We start from the raw sequence: 20319 nt of genomic DNA, 5'->3' as shown, positions 1-20319 counted from the left end.
AAGAAAATCGTTGTAAGATGTTTTGCTCCGGTTACCCGTTAGCACATACCCACAATTTCCACACCAAGCATTCACGTGTCATTTATCGAACTATTGAATTAATCGGCATTACTTTTAAAATTAATTAATAAAATCATACTTCATACTTCTACATAAGAATTCAGCCACTAATCATCACCGCAAATAATTAATTATTTAGTAAAAAAAATATAAACATATATAATAATTAATTTTGTATGTGTATATAATATTTTTATATTATTACTATCATGAAATGCCGGTTAGGCTGCTTTTTTTATATAATATAATTTATTATATTAAAATGTAAACTAATATGATGTTAAATAATATAAATTAATAAGCATGTATGATAATATCTTAATTTTTATGTCATGCCTGTTTTTACTCAATATTAATAACAAATGTAATATCTCTTAACAAATTATTTTGTATTCAGCTTTTAAAAATGATAAAAAATATTATATGATTTTTTTTTAAAGTTAGAATAAAGAAAATACTATATTAAGATGAAAATTGGACATCACTAAATTTGCTAAATTCTGTTATATTTATGCATTATTCAAACGGAAACACTTTTTTTTTTTTATTTTACTTTTTATGCCTTCGCAACCACAGAAGAACAATTAGAAACAATCTGGTAACAGCAATACGGCACCCTAAAGATAAATAGATTATCAAATAAATAAATAAACAAATCCTTCCTTAAGCAAGTACAACTGCACATTACTAGCGTGCACAATCGTCCTTAACCTTAATCCCTAAACTCAGCAAAACTAAAGCAAATTCATACAAGCATATGCATGTGCTGTTTTATATTTTCAGGATTCAAAAACAGAAAGCATTATTTGCTTAAACCCTAAACCCTAAACTTATCGCTAAAAATGTAACGATCAATGAAAAGAAACCAAGAAAAGAGATAATCAAGACAAGCAACTGGAGGTATGAGTTGATTTGTTTGAAGGTGCTACATTAACTAAATTATAGGTTTGAGAGATAACACTTAGTTGTTGCTCTAGTTGTTGATGTATTCTATATATATTCATTGCTACCTTTTCAGCCAAACTTTTCCTCACAAATCTTCCATAGCACAACACATTTAATAACCCCAAAGCCTCCTTAACTAATCCCTCACAAGCGATTCCTTCCACAAGAATCTTATATGTATCCTCACTTGGTTTACATCCCTTGGCTGTCATACGAGCCAGAAAATCGATGGCAGCACTGGTTTGCTGAGCTTTACAGAGCCCCTTCATGACTGAGTTATAAAAGAACACATTAGGCCTGAAACCCAATTCTTCCAAGTCATGTAGAAACTTGATTGCTTCACGAACCTTTCCTTTGCGGCTAAGACCCCTAACTAGTGAAGTGTAAGTAATTGTATCAGGTTTAGGACCTCTTGTGCGCATCTTCTCGAAGAGTTCCATAGCAAGATCTGTCTTTCCTGCCTTTAAAAGCCCATCAATGAGCGTATTGTAAGAAACTTTATCAGGTTTAAGACCTTTTCGGCACATCTCTTTGAAGAGTTCCATTGCATTCTCTGTTTTTCCCACATTTAAAAGCCCATAAATTACTATATTATAAGTGACTCGACTGGGAGAGCACCCTTTGCAACTGAGTTGGTTCATTATTTCAGCTGCATCATCCACCCTCCCATCTTTGCATAATGCTAATAGCAAGATATTATAGGTCACTATATTTGGGCGACAACCCTTATTTACCATTATTTCCAAGTATTCAATTGCTCTATCAATCTTATTTACATAGCAAAACCCTTGAAGCAATGGATTGTAACTCCTGGGATTAGGCAAACAACCATGCTTAGGCATCATCTTCAATATATCAATGGCTTGGCCCAACAAGCCTTTTTGGCAGAGGAAACTAATCAAGATATTGAAAGTAACAACACTAGGGGAACAACCCTTACAAATCATGCCAGCAACTAGCCCCTTAGCATCCATCCATCTTCCCATGCTACACAAGCCACGCAAAATAATATTATGCGAAATTACATCAGGCTGACAACCATAGGAGGGCAAGTTACTTAACAATCTGATTGCTTCATCCAACCTACCTTCTTTGCAAATACCATTGATAATAACATTATATGTGACCACATCGGGTTTGCATCCTTTGCTTCTCATCTCATCAATCAACTTCATTGCCTGATCAACTCCAGATTCTCTACAAGTTGCATCAATCAATACAGTGTATGAAATCACATCTGGATGACACTCGCTTTGCAGCTGCCTGTTAAGAACTTCCATGGCTTGCTTCAGTTTCCCTCTACCACACAAACTACGAAAAATTGTATCGAAAGTAATGGCATTAGGAGCAACACTCATGCGATCCAAAACCCACAAGGCCTCCTCTATCGCCCCTGATCTGCAATAAGCATCAATCAAAATATTGTAACTGGTTAAATCAATAACACCACCAAACTCCTCCAAAATTTTCATGATTCTCCTTGCCTTCTTGGTCCTGCCAACCTTGCAAAATTGGCAGACCAGAGCACTGCACGCATTGACATCAGGGATATTGCCATGTTTAATCATATGCTCTAAAAGCTTTAACCCTTCCTCCATTTCCCCATTTCTAACCAACATTTGCAGATGATTATTCTCAAATTCCTCAAAATTCAGGGAAGCACCAACACCATTTGGCAAGGATTCCTCCTCATTTGAATCCCCTTTCGGAAACTTTATAGAATGTTGTGAACTACCATTCAAACCAAAAGTTTCATATTTCAAAACAGCAGAAACACAACGATGCCTTCTAGACCAACTGCTCTTAGATTTTGCAAACGCAGTAACACTGCTATCATCAGAGGAACATAGTGAATGAGATTTAACAGAGATATTACTTACTCCTATATTGAATACAGAACTAGTGTTATCCAAAGTCCTACTTCTGGTGCTACAATCTCTTGTGCCATCCTTAAGCAAATGCCCAAATGAGCAAAACTGTTTGTGGGATGCCACCAAATCCATAGTTTTCACAAACTCCTATAACCTGAAAGACAAAAAACCACAGATTCCATATGCACACTCAATCGTAAACAACTCTTCATTACATTATGAAAGAGGCAGTTTTGAATCCAATTACTAACTTTTCTTTGTTCTCTAAGGTGTTATATGTTTTCTGTTAGCCTGAATAACAACAAAAACATGAAGATGGCTATGAAGGGGGAAATTCATTTCAGAAACAAGAAATTGGCAACAATCAATCTTCTTAAACTTCACCTAAAAATGTTCATCTACCAACATATCCAGATATCCAAGCATAGTAGTAGACCAGCATTCAGAAACATAACCATTAACCATCCAAGAAATTGCGAGAATGAAGAGATAGAGACAAGACCTGACAAAATTTCTGATTACTAAAGAATAACGAAGATGTGTCCAGCTGATCTAGAATGTAATAATATAGGCTGTGTTTGTTAGTGTCCATTCCCATCGGAGACTCGAATACCACCGTACATGTCGACTATTTGTTTGTTGAGACACAAAATTTCAATGTATATGGCGGCACACGAGTGCACATAAAATACATGTCTTTAGTGTCTCTCGTTAGGGCTGAAACGGAGACAAAACTTGTGAGATACAAATTTTTCCACTTTTGTCTCTAATTATTTTTCAAAATTCCAGTTTTATCCCTTATTGTAATCCCCCTTTTCCCCTCTCTCTCCTTCCTCTCTTTTTTTCTGCTGCTCCTCCTTCCTCGTCCTTCCTTCCTCCGCAACTTTGCCTCTCACTTCCCCACTGCCGCCACTGCCACCCTCCTCTCTTCTTCTTTCCCTTCTCTTGCCCCACCTTCCTCCCTCGCCTCTACTCATCGTCACTGCCACCCTCCTCTCTCTGTGCCTTGCCTTTGCTTTTGCCTCCCTCCCCCTTTCCTCTACCTCTCTACCCTGCCTCCCACCTCCTTCTGTGTTCACCTTTTCCTTCACCTCTCCTCTCCCTCTTCCTCCCTTCACCACTCCTTTAAATCTACCCTTCTTTACCCTTTTTTGTTTCTGTTTTATTTTTATTTTTCTTTTGGAAAAAAAATTTGATCGTTGACTTGTGAAATTTCTATACTATTGTGTGATTCGTTTTTCTGTGATTGTTGGTTAAGTATAGTTAATGGTGGATGCTGTTGAATCTATGATTGTGGTGATACTAGTAGGGGATGATGATGAATATGAAAAATGGCTGCAGTAATGGATGACAATGGTGGAGGATGATGGTGGTGGTGGTGGTGGTAAAGATGATGATGAATATGTTTTTTTTTTTTACTTAATATTCAGAGTATTGTGGAATTTTAAGAATTTTGTAGTTTCTTGTCTACTTTTAACCTAATAATTTGTCTACTTTTCTCATTAAAATTTTACATTCAAAGTTCAAGTGTTCAACACATGAAAATTCATAATTAAAAACCGATGTGGATTCTTGGCAGCGGTATCTTCACTGCTTTGTGATTGTTAATTATTGTTATCATCCATCTTCAAAATTAAAAAAAAAAATCTCTAATTAATGATAGAGATAAACAGACAAAAAAAACAAAAGAGGCAAAATTGTTTGACCAATTAAGCAGCAACTCAGCAATTAAGCAGCAACTCAGCCAGGTAAAAATTAGGATAAATTACTAATAAAATTGATGAAACATGAAGCAAATTCAAGGCAGCAATTGAGAGAGTAGTAAGTCTTACTAGGGACAGAGACGCTGCGGCAGAGGCGCAGGTGGCGCCGCAGGAGTTACAAGGAGTAGCGATGCAGGAGGAGATCAACGATGCCGGCGAAGGCGACTTTGGCGGAGTTCGGACAGAGGAGGAGAGGAAGGTAGCACCGTAGCAGCAGCCGCCAACGTTAGGGGAGTTGGGGTTCAAATTTTTTTTTTTTTTTGGTAGCAAATTATTTTTCTAGAAATGGGAGAACACCATCTAAATTTATTATTTTTAGTTATTATTTAATTATTAATTTAATTTTTTAAATTTAACATAATTTAATTATATATTTTATTTTATACTTTTTAAATATTAATAATTAATTAATTACAAAACAATAAATTTTAATAATTTTTTAATGTTCCTCTTATTTTTTTTATATTGGAGTGATAACCACGTTTTTGGTTTAATTAGAACACACAAATTGGACGTTTACATTTTTAGATTTTTGGAGAGCACAAATTATAAAAAAAAATAGATTATCTACTTTTTGAATTTTAAAATAAAAAAATCACAATAAAAAATTTGATTTTTTTAATTTAATATTAAAAATTTTTTAACATAGTATTTAAAAATTTTCTGAAATTCAATTCTCATAAGAATTAAATTAAAGTTCAGCATTTGAAACAAAAAAATAAATTAATTTAAATAAAATTCAATTCAATTCAACTATTTTTTTTAAATTAATTCTTATTTAATTAGGTCTAATTTAAAATTCTATCTTACTAGAATTTCACTTAAAATATAAAATATTCAAAATTTTGATCTAATTATTTTTTATTTATTCACTTTCAAAGTTTTTCACCTTCCAACAGCATTTTCACTCTTTGGAATTGACAATGGGTAGAGTAGAATTTGGACTATACCCTAACGTTATCCACAGTTTAAAAAATTGATTAAAATTCTACCATATTTTACTTACAGGTTGAAAATTTCTTAACCATATCCCTACCCAACTATAAAATTCTAAACCCTATTCTATTCTATTCTTTGTGAAAAATATTAAATTTTTTTAAAATAGATATAAAATTTTCAATAATCAATGATATATGATTTTTATTTTTGTTTATTTTTATTTTATGTTAACTTTATAATATACAAATGCTCTAAATTATTAAATTAACTAACTAATTTAGTGGTCGCTCACTTATTGCAAATCATTACATGAGAGAGTTGTATGTTTAATTCTCACTTCCTTTATTATATACCTAATATTTATAAAATGTGTGTTATATATGGAGTAGCATAGGGTAGGATACACTCTAAACCCGTACTCTACTCTACTCGCAGACATACTCGGACCAATCTTTATCCTATTTGCAGCGAGTTGGATAACCTACTCTATTCGAACAGATTGGGACAGATTGAATACTTACAGGTAGAGTATGTATTACCAGCCCTACCACTCTTTTTTCCTTCCATACAGACATGCTTTATCTTCTTCCTTTTCATGCAGACGTACTTTATCGATAAGATATGTATTTTTGTTTCATTTTATATGTATTGTATCTAGATAATATCACATTTAAACTTTAAATTAAGTAAAAATTTAGATGCAGTCGACTTTATATAAAATTAATAGTTGAGAACTGTTAGATAAAAATTTAGTCAAATCAGTCAAATCATCTAACAGCTCTCAATCCACATTTACATTATTGTTCTCTTTTTCTTTCCATAGACGTGCTTTATGTGCTTTGCTTCATCGTATCTGTATACTTATATATATAATCAATTATATATATTTGTTTGTATTTAAACACGTTGATTCTGTTGAATTTATATTTTGCTTGTATTTGAACACGTTGCTTTTTTTCTTTTGGAAACGCAAAGAATTTTTTCTTAAATAACACCGTTGAAAAAAGGTGAGAATTTTCAAAAAACAATTTCTTTTAAATAGGAGAGAGGATTATCAGTTTTTAATTTTGCATTATTAACGGTATATATAAAATTTTTATTTAGGTTGAGTTTAAAATTTAAAATAAATAATAATTAATTATTTTAATTATCATTTAATTTTAATTACAAAAATATCTCATTGTATATATTATATAATAATTACATTAGTTCTCCATACTTATATATATATATATATATATATATATATATATAATACTTGTAGATAACATGAATGAATTTGACGAAATAGAAATCTTAGCTTTAGTTGTTTGTGCAGGTTATTTAGTTTGTATGCAATATAGAAGGTAGCATATGTCTCTAACTGAAAGATCAATCGCTCAACTACAGTGATATAATTGAGATCATATAGGAAAATAGTTGATAGCTCAATTAAAAGCACATTATAACTCACATCCTATAATACATATGAGTGATGATACTTTTAAGAAATTAGTTGATATATTTTGTAGAAGGAAATTTGTTAAGGATACCCAATATAGCTGTGTTGAAGAATAAATTATAAAATTTTTATATATTTTAAGTGTTTAAATAAGTGTAAGAACAGAAAATTTTTTCTTTTATTAATCTACTAAAACAGGCATTCGTTATTTTCACCAAATTTTTTAAGTTATAATATTTGAACATCAATTTTTAGTTCAATCAAATGGTATAGTTGTTCTATCAAAAATTTTTTGTCAATAAATATTTTATCCATAATTTAAGATAATTTTTTAAAATAAAACTCATTTATTATTTTTCTGTATATTTTTTATATTTTGAAATAATTATATCACTAATTTTCATAAAATTTTTAGAATTGTGTCCGTGTTATAGATAGAACACATATTCATGTTAAAGTTTTAAAAGAAGATGTATCAAAATATAGAAGAAGAAAAAGTTATCCGACAATGAATATATTGGCAACTTATACTTGACTTAAAATTCTCCTATGTGATGCCCGGGTAAGAGGACTTTTAATTATTGGTGCATTTTATGATATAAACTTGTTATGAATATAAAAATAGGTAGAAATATGAATACTTAAAAAGTTGTTGATGTTGAAGGAGGAAATGAACCTGATGCATATTTTAGATGGACCATAAACATGGATGATTTGTTACTTGAAGTTCTCATAAAACAAAAGAATAAAGAGCAAAAGGAAGATAGAGCATTTTTAACAGAAACTTATAAAAAAGCGATAGAAGAAATTAATAAAAAAAATTTAAGTATCAATAAAACCAAAGTATAAAATCGTTTAAAGGCTCTTAAAGAACAAATGGTACTAGTAAAAGAACTAGAATTCAAAAGTGGAATAAGATGGAATGAAACTACTAAGACATTTGAGGCCACTTAAGAAGTATGAAAAACTTTAATAGGTATGAATGACATTTCTATTTAATATCAGTTTTTTGTTAGCATTTGTATGTACATATTCTAAATGTATACTAGGTTATAATTATTTTCTTTTGTGTTTTCAATCTAATTATAAATTTCAAGTAATTAGTAAATAATTAACTAATAAATTAATTATTATTTAAATAAATTAGAAAGTTAAATTTGATAAGTTAGAACGGTAGAAATAATCAAGGTTGCGAGAATCGGACCGGTCATCGAATCAATCAAGTGACTGGTTCAATGGTTCAATCGGGATTGAACCATGATTGAATCGGTTTAATTAAATATAGAGTAAAATTATAAAAAATTTAATACATAATTTTAAAAAGTTAAATTCAATAATTTTTAAACTAATAAGATTCAAAATTTAACAATTTCACAAAATGAACAATGCATAATTTATCATTAAAAGGTCATAAACAACTTCAAATATCAAAGTTTGTAACTAAAGAAATCAAAATGCATATAAATGACAAACACAATGTTTTGCAACCAAAAGAAACAATATCCAACAAACAATACTTCAACTAAACAAAGACACTACTCATCAGAAGTCATAATCATCATTAAGTGTTCCGATGTCTCCATCATAAATAGGTAATCCAAAGCCAGCATCTTCAAAAATACCACCAAAAGAAGTATTTGAGAATTCAATTACAACATCAGACATATCCACTTCAACTTTCATGTCTCCTCCATCTAATAAAATAAAATTAAAACTCAATAAGAAATCAATATTAATGACATGTATTTTTATGGAAGGAAACAAAGTTTGCTATGTCACTCACCATTAGGATACGAAGGCATAGCATTATCAGTGTATATTAAACTTTCGATGCCTTCAACATCTCCATTAGTAAATTCAGGATCATTTTCATCTGCCATTACTAAAAAATCTACTGTGTCAATGCTTTGAATGTCAATTGGATCATAATTCCTCTTCTTTCGATGCAACCTAGATTGAAGGTGTAGGTTATAGGTGACATAAACAATGTCACTTAACTTTTGATGCTCTAACTGGTTCCTCCTCTTTGAATGGATTTGTTCAAAAAGGTTCCAGTTCCTCTCACATCCAGATGAAGAAGAGGTTTGATGAAGAAGACGGATTGCCATTTTTTACAAATTAGGAGCACTCCCACCGTGTAGCCTCCACCATTCACCTATGTAGATATAAAAATCAAATACTTTTTAATGTTTATCACCCAACATATTAAACTTTCAAACTAAACTGAAATATGAAATAAATTACCAGGTTCGAGTCTTGATGCCGCTCTCTTAGCACTTTTCCTCCCAAAACTTTCTTTACAATCTCGATACAGCTGTATCTCCTACATTGCAGCAACTGAGTAATCACAAAGTGTTTCAACATCAAGCAAATCAAGTAAAGGATCTCAAAACATTTGCCTTCTCAACAAAACCCTCACTATAGAAAATGCCTGGATTTAAAAAGTACGCTGCCGCATGGAGATCACGCTTCAAATGCTTATCCAACCTCATTTTCAAGATACTCGTGTAGGGCATATAAGCAGCCTTTCAATTTCTAAACATTGTCTTGATAGCATTTTTGGCTCTTTGCATGCCTTCATACACGATTCCCAAAAAGGGTTTTTCATCAGTATCAACAAGTCTCAACAACTTAATAAGAGGACCAACAATTTTCACAGTGGTAATACAATCTTGCCAAAACTTACTATCCAAGACAATTGAACTAACAATCTTTTCATTAGCATTTTTGGCTAACTTATGAGAAGTGAAATATTTGTCCACCATCAATACCTGCAAATCTTTCTTGTAATCATATATACTTTTCAAAGTAATGAAAACAGTGGCAAAACGTGTGACTCCTGTTCGAACAAATTCTGTCCAACCTTTTCTTTTTTCTAAGCCAAGACAATAAGATCATATGATTGTAAATAAACACAGACACTTTTGAAGCACGGAAAGCAAGGTCAGCTATGTGAGGAATACTTGCAATATCTTTCAAAATAAGATTGATACAATAGGCAGCACAAGGAGACCAAAATATATTTGGGTATTTTTCATGAATAAGTTTTTCGGCAGATACATAATTAGCAGCATTATCAGTGACCACATGCACAATGTTACTAGGCCCAACCCACTCAATAACATCAGCAAACAAATTAAACAATGCATTGGCAGTTTTTATCACATCAAAAGCATCAACAATCTTAACAAATGACATACCAGCAGGACAATAAACTAGAAAGTTAATTAAAGTTCGTTGCCTTGTGCAGGTGCTTCCCCACCATAAGACTCCTCCTCAAATTTTCTTTTTTTTTTTCATCTTATTTTTTTTCCATCAGAATCCTTTTGAATTGAAGTTCAACTTCTTCAGTGACTTTGTTACATACTTTAATTTGTCCAGGAATTTTTGCAAGATGATATTTCATCCTATATATCCCCCCTCCATTATAAGAATTCAAACAAAAGATACATGTATATTGTGCCTTATGATTTTTATCATATTTCACAGTGAAATATTCCCAAGTCGGGTCAGATTTTCCTCGAGAGGAACCTGTCTGAGATTCCTGTACAGCATTATGTTGTTGCTGATCATTTTGTGACTGTTCCATCTAAATTCAGAATGCCAGCAATCTAGAATTCAGACCAATATATCAATTCATAGTTCGTATAATTTCATATGCCATTCAACATAATTAAATTCAGTAATTCATCTAGTTAATTCAATAGAGCAGAATTGAAAAAATCAACATTACAGAATAATTCAGTAATTCATCTAGTAAATTCAGCAATTCATCTAGTTGAACATACATCAAATTTATTCAATATTACAGAATAATTAATCATATAATAAACAAAATAAAATAAATTAAAAATCCAGAAGAACAGAAAAACAGAATCCCAGAACCAAAAATGAAAACAGAAAGAACAGAAGAAGAGCCAGAAGCCCAGAACTAACCGCAAGAGAAGTAAAGAACAGAAGCCCAGAGGCAGACGACCTCTCTTCGGTGACAGTGATGACAACAAGCCGACGACACACAACGGTGAGGCTTCGACCCACGGTGAGGCGACGACCTGCGACGGTGAGGCTTCGACTTGCGATAGTAGCGGTTGGCTCCGGCGTCTGCTTCGTTTCACGGTGGCGGTTGTCCTTCGTAGGCAGAAGCTCGAAGAGATTAGGGTAGGGAGTGGGAGGTGGCCAGGTCCAGGAGTGAGGAGTTTTTTCGAAGAGATTAGGGATTTAGGGTTGGAAATGGCTGCAATGCGTTCTTCAGCCCTTTTTTTTCTTTTTTTTAAAGCCAAACAACGCCGTTTTATTACCTGGGGGGAGAACCAGTGCCTATTAAAACCTGGCCGAGTCGCCCGATTTGCCGGTTAACCACCGGTTTGGCTGGTTTTTTCGTCGATTTTTTACGGAGCGGTTTTGTAGGTAGACCAGACCTGCTAGCCGGCTAGGTGATTGGTTTTCGGTTAACTAGGGATGGCAATGTCACCCGAATCCGCGGGTATCCACCCCCGCCACTACCCTCTCCGGGCGGGTAATTACCTGCCCCGGGGGCGGGTTTTTAGCGGGGTGGAGTCGGGTTTAGGTAATACACGCCCCTACCCGTCCCACAATATATATAATATATATAATTTTAATATATAATATGTATAATATATGTAAAATAATTAGTAAATGATTAATAATATTGTATCATATTTAAATTTTTACTTTAATTTATGTTATGTATGTGATGATGGTTATATAAATTTTGAAATTTAATTTTATTTATTGAATTTTAATAATTATAGGGGAAGGTAGGTACGGGGTGGGTTAGGGTTCAACGTTTTACTACCCGCGGGTAGAAGCGGGGCGGGTTCTATGCGGGTTGTTGTACAGTGGGGCGGGATCGAGTAGAGCAAAAATCCGCCCTTACCCGCCCCGTTGCCACCCCTACGGTTAATCTGGTTGAACCGGCCGGTCCAGTATGATTTTCATAACATTAAAAATAATCAAAATAAAAATTTTAACACTAATTTTAAATATTTTGACTCGAAACCAGACTAACAGACCGAATCAGTTGAACCGAGTCTGAACTGGGCCCAAGGCCCATCTTATAAAAACACCAAAAATGAGCTTTCATTCCATTCACCCATGGAGATATGCTGAAGAAGAGAAGATTAACGTTTAGGAAACCAAACCCCCCCATTTCTAATTTCAAATCCTTATAACTTTCAATCCAGAGCTCCAATTGATGAGCCGTCAGCGACCACGCGTTCATCTTAAAATTCTCTACAAAATCCATAAAAAAATTTGATAAGAAAATCTTAATTTCACACCCAATTCTTCCTTTCCTAATTTTGAAAACTTTGAGTAAAAGTGCCGAGATTTTGTTAAATTTCGGTGTTTATAATCAAATTAGCTTTGTGGACTTGCTTGATCTTGTCCCGAATTTCTGTTGGTAAGGTGAAAAACCACTAACTCTTGTGAACCATTGATGATTATGAACCCTAATTTGATTTTTTGTGGTATTTATGTGGAATTAGAGAGAGATATATGTTTTGGAGACAAATTTGTTGGTATCAGTGACTAGAAAGCAAAACCGTGGAGGTTGGGTTTTCGTTCAGTGAGGATTCGAGGCTTTGAACACTTGAAAAATGGAGATAATTGAGGTGCTTCGACATTAGGGAAGAATCGGTTAAGGTATGGTTTTGGTTTCTCGTAGATAATATATAATATTGCGAGAAAACTTAGGCTAGATGACCTAGGATAAGTTGAATTATGCGTTGGGGCAAACTTAGTGGTTTTGATTAATGTAATATGTATTGAGCTTATATGATTGATGTTGGTAACATGATGATTTTGATAATGGATAATGATGTATTGATAATTTATATATAGAGTTGTTATGAATATGGAATATTGGGTTGAATCTTATGAAATTGTACGATTAGTGTATTATGGAGTGAAAGGGGAGTGTTGAAATATGGTTTGATCTGTGATAAACCCTGTTTTGACGATTTATCTTGTATTGATTTTAAGAGATTTTAATACCTTTTACCCTCATTTATTCAATGAATTAGCATAGTTTTGTGATTGTCTCCTTATTTGTGCTTAGATGTGAAAACATGCTTTCTAGACCTTAAAGTAGCTAAATTCAATTCACTTTTGATTCCACTAGATGCCTTGATATGTTTGTTAGTGATTTCAGATTGAAAAGGCTAGGAATGGATCAAAGGAGTGAAGAGGAAAGCATGCAAAGTGGAGAAATAATGAAAAGTCAAAGAAGTTAAACTCGCCCATGGACGCGCGCGCGCACCTGGCGCTTTCGCGCACCTTGCGAATTACCCCATGGACGCGTACACGTGATGTGCGCGTACGCGTCGGTGTTGGTTTATGATTTTTTAATAAAAACGTGGCCAACGAATTCTCAAGGGTTGTGGGGCCCAATCCCAACCAACTTTGGTGCCAAAGATGCTATTTAAAGCCAAGGATTGAAGAGCAAAGGGACATTAGTTCATTCCCACTCATTAGGATTAGTTTAGAAGTAGTTTCTAGAGAGAGAAGCTCTCTCTTCTCTCTAGAATTAGGATTAGGATTAGGTTTAGTTCTTAGATCTAGGTTTTAATCTTTGCTTTCTTCCACTTCTATCTCTCAATTCTTTGTTGCTACATTCATCTTCTTCTATTCTTTTGTTGTAATTTCCTTTTTGTTGTTCTTATATTTTGTTGTAGATCTAGTATTGTTCCTTCTACTTTCTTCCAATTCAATAAAAGGTAATTCATAATAAATGTGTTTTTTTTAATTGTTGTTGTTAATTCATTGCAATAAATGTTGTTAGATTCTATTCTCGTTGTCAATTTGCTTTGCTTTTCTTTTGTGCCTTCCAAGTGTTTGATGAAATGCTTGGTTGGATTTTAGTATAGATTTTGTTCCTCTTGGCCTAGGTAGAGTAATTAGTGACTCTTGAGTTATCTAATTCCTTTGTTGATTGATAATTAGAAGTTGCTAATTGATTTGAATGCCTCTAAAGCTAGTCTTTCCTTTAGGAGTTGATTAGGACTTGAGGAATCAAATTGATTCATCCACTTGACTTTCCTCCATGGTTAGAGGTTAACTAAGTGAGAGTAATGGACAATTTGTTATCACAATTGAGGAGGATAACTAGGATAGGACTTCTAGTACTCATATCTTGCCAAGAGCTTCATTAGTTGTTAGTTTATTTTCTTTGCCATTTACATTTCTTGTCAAAAATCTCAAAAAACCCCAAAATAACTCACAACCAATAACAAGACACTTTATTGTAATTCCTAGGGAGAACGACCCGAGGTTCAAATACTTCGGTTTATAAATTTAGGGGTTTGTTACTTGTGACAAACAATCTTTTGTATGAGAGGATTATTGTTGGTTTAGAAACTATACTTTACAACGAGATTTCATTAGTGAAATTCTAAACCATCAAAAATCTAATCATCAAAATGGCGCCTTTGCCGGGGAGTTGCAATGGTGTTATGTTATTGGTTATTGTACATATGTGAATAGTGTGAATAGGATTGTCTTTTGCTTGTTTTCTAGTTTTTGTTAGTTTTATTTTGTTTTTCCACTATGAATTCTCACTTTGGCTATGAGTTTGGTTCTAATTGTGTTGTAGGAAATGTGAACTTCAATGATGACGCTCATTGTGGATAGAACACTCCAAGATGGGAGGAGCCTCAAGGAATTGATCACTCCTATTGGCAACAACCTCCGGACACTTATAGGTATAATTCTCATCCTAATGCATGTCAATTCAATAGCTATGGTGACTCCTTTTATGATAATCAAACACCACCATATGCCTATGAACCTTATCCTCAACATGAACCTCAACCATACTCACAAGCCTCTCCATACCAAGCACCTTCCTATAATCTATATCCACCATATGACCAATCACCCATACCATATTCTTATGACCTTTATGAGCAAAAACCTATAGAACTACCACAACTCTATCATAATTATTACCAAGAACCACCTCAATACTCACCATCTCTACAATTCTACGAAGAAGAACCACCTTCCTACCATGAACCCTCTCTCCAAAATAATGAACCTTCTTACTCACCCCAAACCCCAATAGACGATCCTCTCACTTTGTTACTTCAAGGACAAGAAGCCATGAAGCGGGATACACTTGAGTTTGTGACCAATTTGACCAAGGTGGTGCATACTTTAGCCCACCAATGTTTGAAGACTCAAGGTACTTCCGTGACCACATGTGAAAGGTCAAAAGAAGAGCAAAGCATGAAGGAGAAATTGAAAAATCCGGTGGAGAAGGAGGAGTCGAATTTTGTGTTGGAACAATTGGAGAAGCCTATGATCATTGAAGAGAAGGAAGAGGTGGTTGAAGATTTAGGAGATGTTGAAAGTCCATGGGAATGTAGCATCATGGAGAACTCTTCCAAGAAGCTTGATATTGATGTTGAAGAGGGTGCGCAACCTCCAAGGCATGTCATAGTTGAAGACTTGGAAGAGGTTTATCAAGAGATGGATTCAATCATGGATGAATTTCTATCTACAATCGAATTCTCTCCCATTGAACATGGAGTTGAAATTATAGAAGAGTGTGCACAACCTCCCATACCCTTGGTGAGCAATGTGAAAGAGAGTGAATCGAAAGAGAGCTACCAAGAGGAAAAAGTTGGCATGGTGTATATTGAAATTGAAGAATATGAAGAGGTTGATCAAGAGATGGATTTATTCATCAATGAATTCCTATCCAAAATTGAATCACCTCCCATTGGGCAAGAAATCAAGGTTCTTGAAGACAACACCAAGCCAAGTGATGAAAGGGAAAAGATTGAAATTGAAGAAGCTAGTGAAGAGGTGAAGATAGTCAAGAAAGAGCACGAGGGAGTGGAGCTTGCAAGATCATTGAGACCACCCCTTCCCAAGTCACCATCCAACACCACATTCAAGTGGGTAAAACTCTTATCCCTAAGCTTTAATTTCTCACTTGAATATAGTTTAATTGAAGATGATGGTCAACTTAGAGCTCTTTGTGGAGTTAAGAGTAGGAAAGAGTTGTGTAGTGGTTGGAAACGTCATTCTAAGCTCATGACGGTTGTAAGCTCAAAACTCAAGAGCAATGGTTGGTGTAGAACCAAATTGCATAGGTCTAGGAAGTTGTTTGGAAGCTTCTTTGAGAATTCCAAGGCCATGCCACCCGGATGGAATAATGATGACCAACTCAAGGACGGGTGTCAAAACAAAGTGTGGGACCCCGGATCGCACAAGGAAAATCAAATTTGGGAGCTCATAGCTTGTGCGAAACTCCATCAAAGCTTGAAGATGTTAAAATTGAAGAATGGAGCTTATTGGAGATTCAAGCATTGGTGGATGTTCAAGGATAGCTTCAAGCACAAGCCACCTTGAGAGGAGCTCCCTATAAGTCCAACTTAAGGACAATAAACAAAAGTGCTAGGTAGGAGACACCCCACCATGGTAAAATTCTTTCATTTTCTCTTTTGTACATATTGATAGAATTAGTTTAAATTCATGTTTTGATTAGTTAGTTGAGTATATTTGGTAGTATAATATGTTAAATAAGGTTTTATAGTGTTTTGGTAGCTGTTTGGAGGTTTTGAATGCCTGGATTGGTGCAAAAACATAGCAAAAATTTTTGAAAAACATAGCACCATCCACGCGTACGCACACTGCGTGCGTACGCATGCATCAAGCGTTTTGGACCATCCACGCGCGCGCGCAATGCGTGTGTACGCGTGGATTGAGAAGTTCCACCCTCCATGCATTTTCCAGAGAGTTGTGCTTGCGCCGCGCCAACGTTGTGCCTTTGGCACAAACCTATTCGCGCGCACGCGCACATGACGCGTGCGCGCCACTCTCGGAATAATCCTTCGATGCGGACGCACCCTGTACGCGTACGCGTCGGGTCCATTGCACCACAACCCACGCGTGCGCGCCATGTGCACGTACGCGCGGATCCCCTTTTCTCAACACTTCTCTTTTCTTCCCCTCTTTCCATTTCTTTCCTTCTCCTTTCTTCTTCCCTTCTTCTACCCCTCATCCAACACTTCCAAACACCATTGATAACCATTTATTTTAGTTGGTTAATTAGTTAGTTGGGTAGTTAATTAGTTAGTTTTAGTTTAGTTTTCATTTCATTTTTCTCTCTTTCCATTATAAGTGTTGGATTATGGATTTTGCTTACCATATATTGCTGCTTATTACTAATTGAATGCTATCTTAGCATAATTGTTTTAAATATTCTTTGTTGGATTCTATCGTTGAGGTTATATTTTGCTACTTGGTTTTGAGTTTTTTTATGCTTACCTTTTGAAAAATATCAAGTGATGAGAATTGCCTTCGAGCTTGTAACTCTTCTTGAATCACATGATTTGGCCACCATGTGGTTTGAGCCTTATTTTGTGATTAGGCAACCTCTTGATGGATGATGTTGTGCATTTACCTTAATGCCTTATGTTATGATCATATGCATCCATAAGCTTTGACTTGAATGCTCTCATGCTTCTTTAATGCTTGTTTTATCTTACAAGCTTACTTAAAGCATCTCAAGTACACTAGGATAAGTGAAGTGCATGCTTCTTTTGTGACATCACTTTTTATGCTAGTGTGGGTTCTAAACCGCGCAATTTAGAATTAACATTCCTTATTTGTCATTAATGTCACATTAATTCACTCACCTCATTCCAACAATGTATGCTTCCTTACTTTTATATCTTCTAATCTTATGGTGTTATATTTTTGTCTTTCATGACGAATGCACCACAAGCAATAACGGACGCAAGACTAAAAATACGTAGCAATCCGGAGAGTCGCCGTACCTCCTTGCTCATCTTTGAGTACACCGAGGACAGTGCAAACTTTTAAGTGTGGGGAGGTCGTCCGACCGGTCGGCGATTTTGGGTGACAAATTTCTAATCCCAACACTTTTGCATTTCATTCTAGGATTTTATGGTTTTTACTTGCATTTTCTTATTTTTGCATATGTATACACAATAAGCTTAGTCAAAATAATGAAATTTTTCAAGATTTCTATCTATAGGGCACCAATTGATTTGAGTGGAAACTTTTCATAAAACTTGCTTGAATTATATATATTGTGGATCATGTTTTTGAGCTAAGAACACAAGCAAGTGAGATTTGAGCCTAATGGTGTGGTTACATCTTATAACCACTTATTTTTCCTTCTTGTGTGCATTATTCTCTTTCTATGAATGTAATCTTTGATTTGTTTGATTCTTTATGTCCATTATTTTGTGTATTCATGCATTTATATGATTGAGGTCATCATTTCATTAGCTCACTTACCCAAATAGCCTTACCTTTTATCTTCCATTGTTAGCCAACTTTGAGCCTACGATTAACCCACTTGTTCTTAATTTTAGCATATTACAAGCCTTAAAGCGGAAAACAATAAAAGTCCTTATTTGGATCTTTGATTAGCTTAGGCTAGTGTGTGTGAGTACCATTCAAGTGTGGGAAACTCGGGACATTGGGTGAATAAAAGGGTGTATTTTGTATTGCTATTAAAAATATTGGGAATTGGGTACGTACTCATGTATTGCTCAAGTGTAAAACCTTATGCATTGATGCTCTTGTACATAGAAAGAAAAAAATGAGAAAATAAAAGAAAAAGAAATAAAGGTGAAAAAAAAGAAAACAAAAAAAATGTATATAGAAAAATAAAAGAAAAAGAAAAAGCAATAAAAAGGGGGCAAAATGCCCCAAAGTGAAGCTCAATAAGATCAATGCATAAGTGTTGTGAAATGAAAAGGGATGCATGAGTATGTGAAAAAGTGAGTAGAATGGGTAGTTAGGTTAGAACTTAATTGTATAGGATGTCATAGGCTAGGTGGGAAGTTTAAGCTTATCAAAGATTCAAATTTCAAGCTCACGTAACCATATATGCATCCTACCTTGACCCTAGCCCCATTACAACCAAAGAAAAGACCTCATGATACTTGTATGTATACATGAAATATATGTTGATTGTTAGAAGAAAAACAAATCTTAGAAAGCATGATTAGGAGAGAATTGAGTGAATCAACCCTAAACACTTGAGCGAATAGAGTGTAAACACATCCGGTGAGGGTTCGATGCTCGATTACATGTTTCCACCTACAATCATCACTTTTCATGCAAGTTTGTAAAAATATTTAATAGCTCAATTCAATTGTGGATTAGACTTGCTAGTCCTTAGCCCTTGTGCATATATGCTTCTTTGGAAATGATTTATTTTGACCAAGCAATTGCATTCATCTAGATAGTTGCATATAGGTAGATTGCATTTAGTTAGTTTCCATTTGAATAAACGCCATACCCTTACTTCATTCTTGGTTTAAGCATGAGGACATGCTTGGTTTAAGTGTGGGGAGGTTGATAAACCCCGTTTTGACGGTTTATCTTGTATTGATTTTAAGAGATTTTAATACCTTTTACCCTCATTTATTCAATGAATTAGCATAGTTTTGTGATTGTCTCCTTATTTGTACTTAGATGTGAAAACATGCTTTCTAGACCTTAAAGTAGCTAAATTCAATTCACCTTTGATTCCACTAGATGCCTTGATATGTTTGTTAGTGATTTCAGATTGAAAAGGCTAGGAATGGATCAAAGGAGTGAAGAGGAAAGCATGCAAAGTGGAGAAATCATGAAAAGTCAAAGAAGTTGAACTCGCCCATGGACGCGCGCGTGCACCTGGCGCTTGCGCACACCTTGCGAATTACCCCATGGACGCGTACGCGTGATGTGCGCGTACGCATCGGTGTTGTTTATGATTTTTTAATAAAAACGTGGCCAACGAATTCTCAAGGGTTGTGGGGCCCAATCCCAACCAACTTTGGTGCCAAAGATGCTATTTAAAGCCAAGGATTGAAGAGCAAAGGGACATTAGTTCATTCCCACTCACTAGGATTAGTTTAGAAGTAGTTTCTAGAGAGAGAAGCTCTCTCTTCTCTCTAGGATTAGGATTAGGATTAGGTTTAGTTCTTAAATCTAGGTTTTAATCTTTGCTTTCTTCCACTTCTATCTCTCAATTCTTTGTTGCTACATTCATCTTCTTCTATTCTTTTGTTGTAATTTCTTTTATGTTGTTCTTATATTTTGTTGTAGATCTAGTATTGTTCCTTCTACTTTCTTCCAATTCAATAAAAGGTAATTCATAATAAATGTGTTTCTTTTAATTGTTGTTGTTAATTCATTGCAATAAATGTTGTTAGATTCTATTCTCGTTGTCAATTTGCTTTGCTTTTCTTTTGTGCCTTCCAAGTGTTTGATGAAATGCTTGGTTGGATTTTAGTATAGATTTTGTTCC

General features: G+C 34.4%; 1 protein-coding gene across 1 annotated transcript; it reads right to left on the bottom strand.

Annotated features, from left to right (window-relative positions):
- Positions 1-679: 679 nt before the first annotated feature.
- On the bottom strand, positions 680-4929 carry LOC130940833 (pentatricopeptide repeat-containing protein At1g09900-like). The gene is made up of 2 exons (XM_057869093.1): positions 4709-4929; positions 680-3030 (listed from the first exon to the last, which is right to left on the bottom strand). The coding sequence occupies exon 2, from the start codon at positions 3006-3008 to the stop codon at positions 942-944; it is 2067 nt and encodes a 688-aa protein (XP_057725076.1). The 5' UTR covers positions 3009-3030; positions 4709-4929; the 3' UTR covers positions 680-941.
- Between the last annotated feature and the right edge of the window lie 15390 nt (positions 4930-20319).

The sequence above is a fragment of the Arachis stenosperma genome, chromosome 7 (genome assembly GCF_014773155.1).
Source record: "Arachis stenosperma cultivar V10309 chromosome 7, arast.V10309.gnm1.PFL2, whole genome shotgun sequence".
NCBI lineage: Eukaryota > Viridiplantae > Streptophyta > Magnoliopsida > Fabales > Fabaceae > Arachis > Arachis stenosperma.
This window is presented reverse-complemented; position numbering and strand designations above follow the sequence as displayed.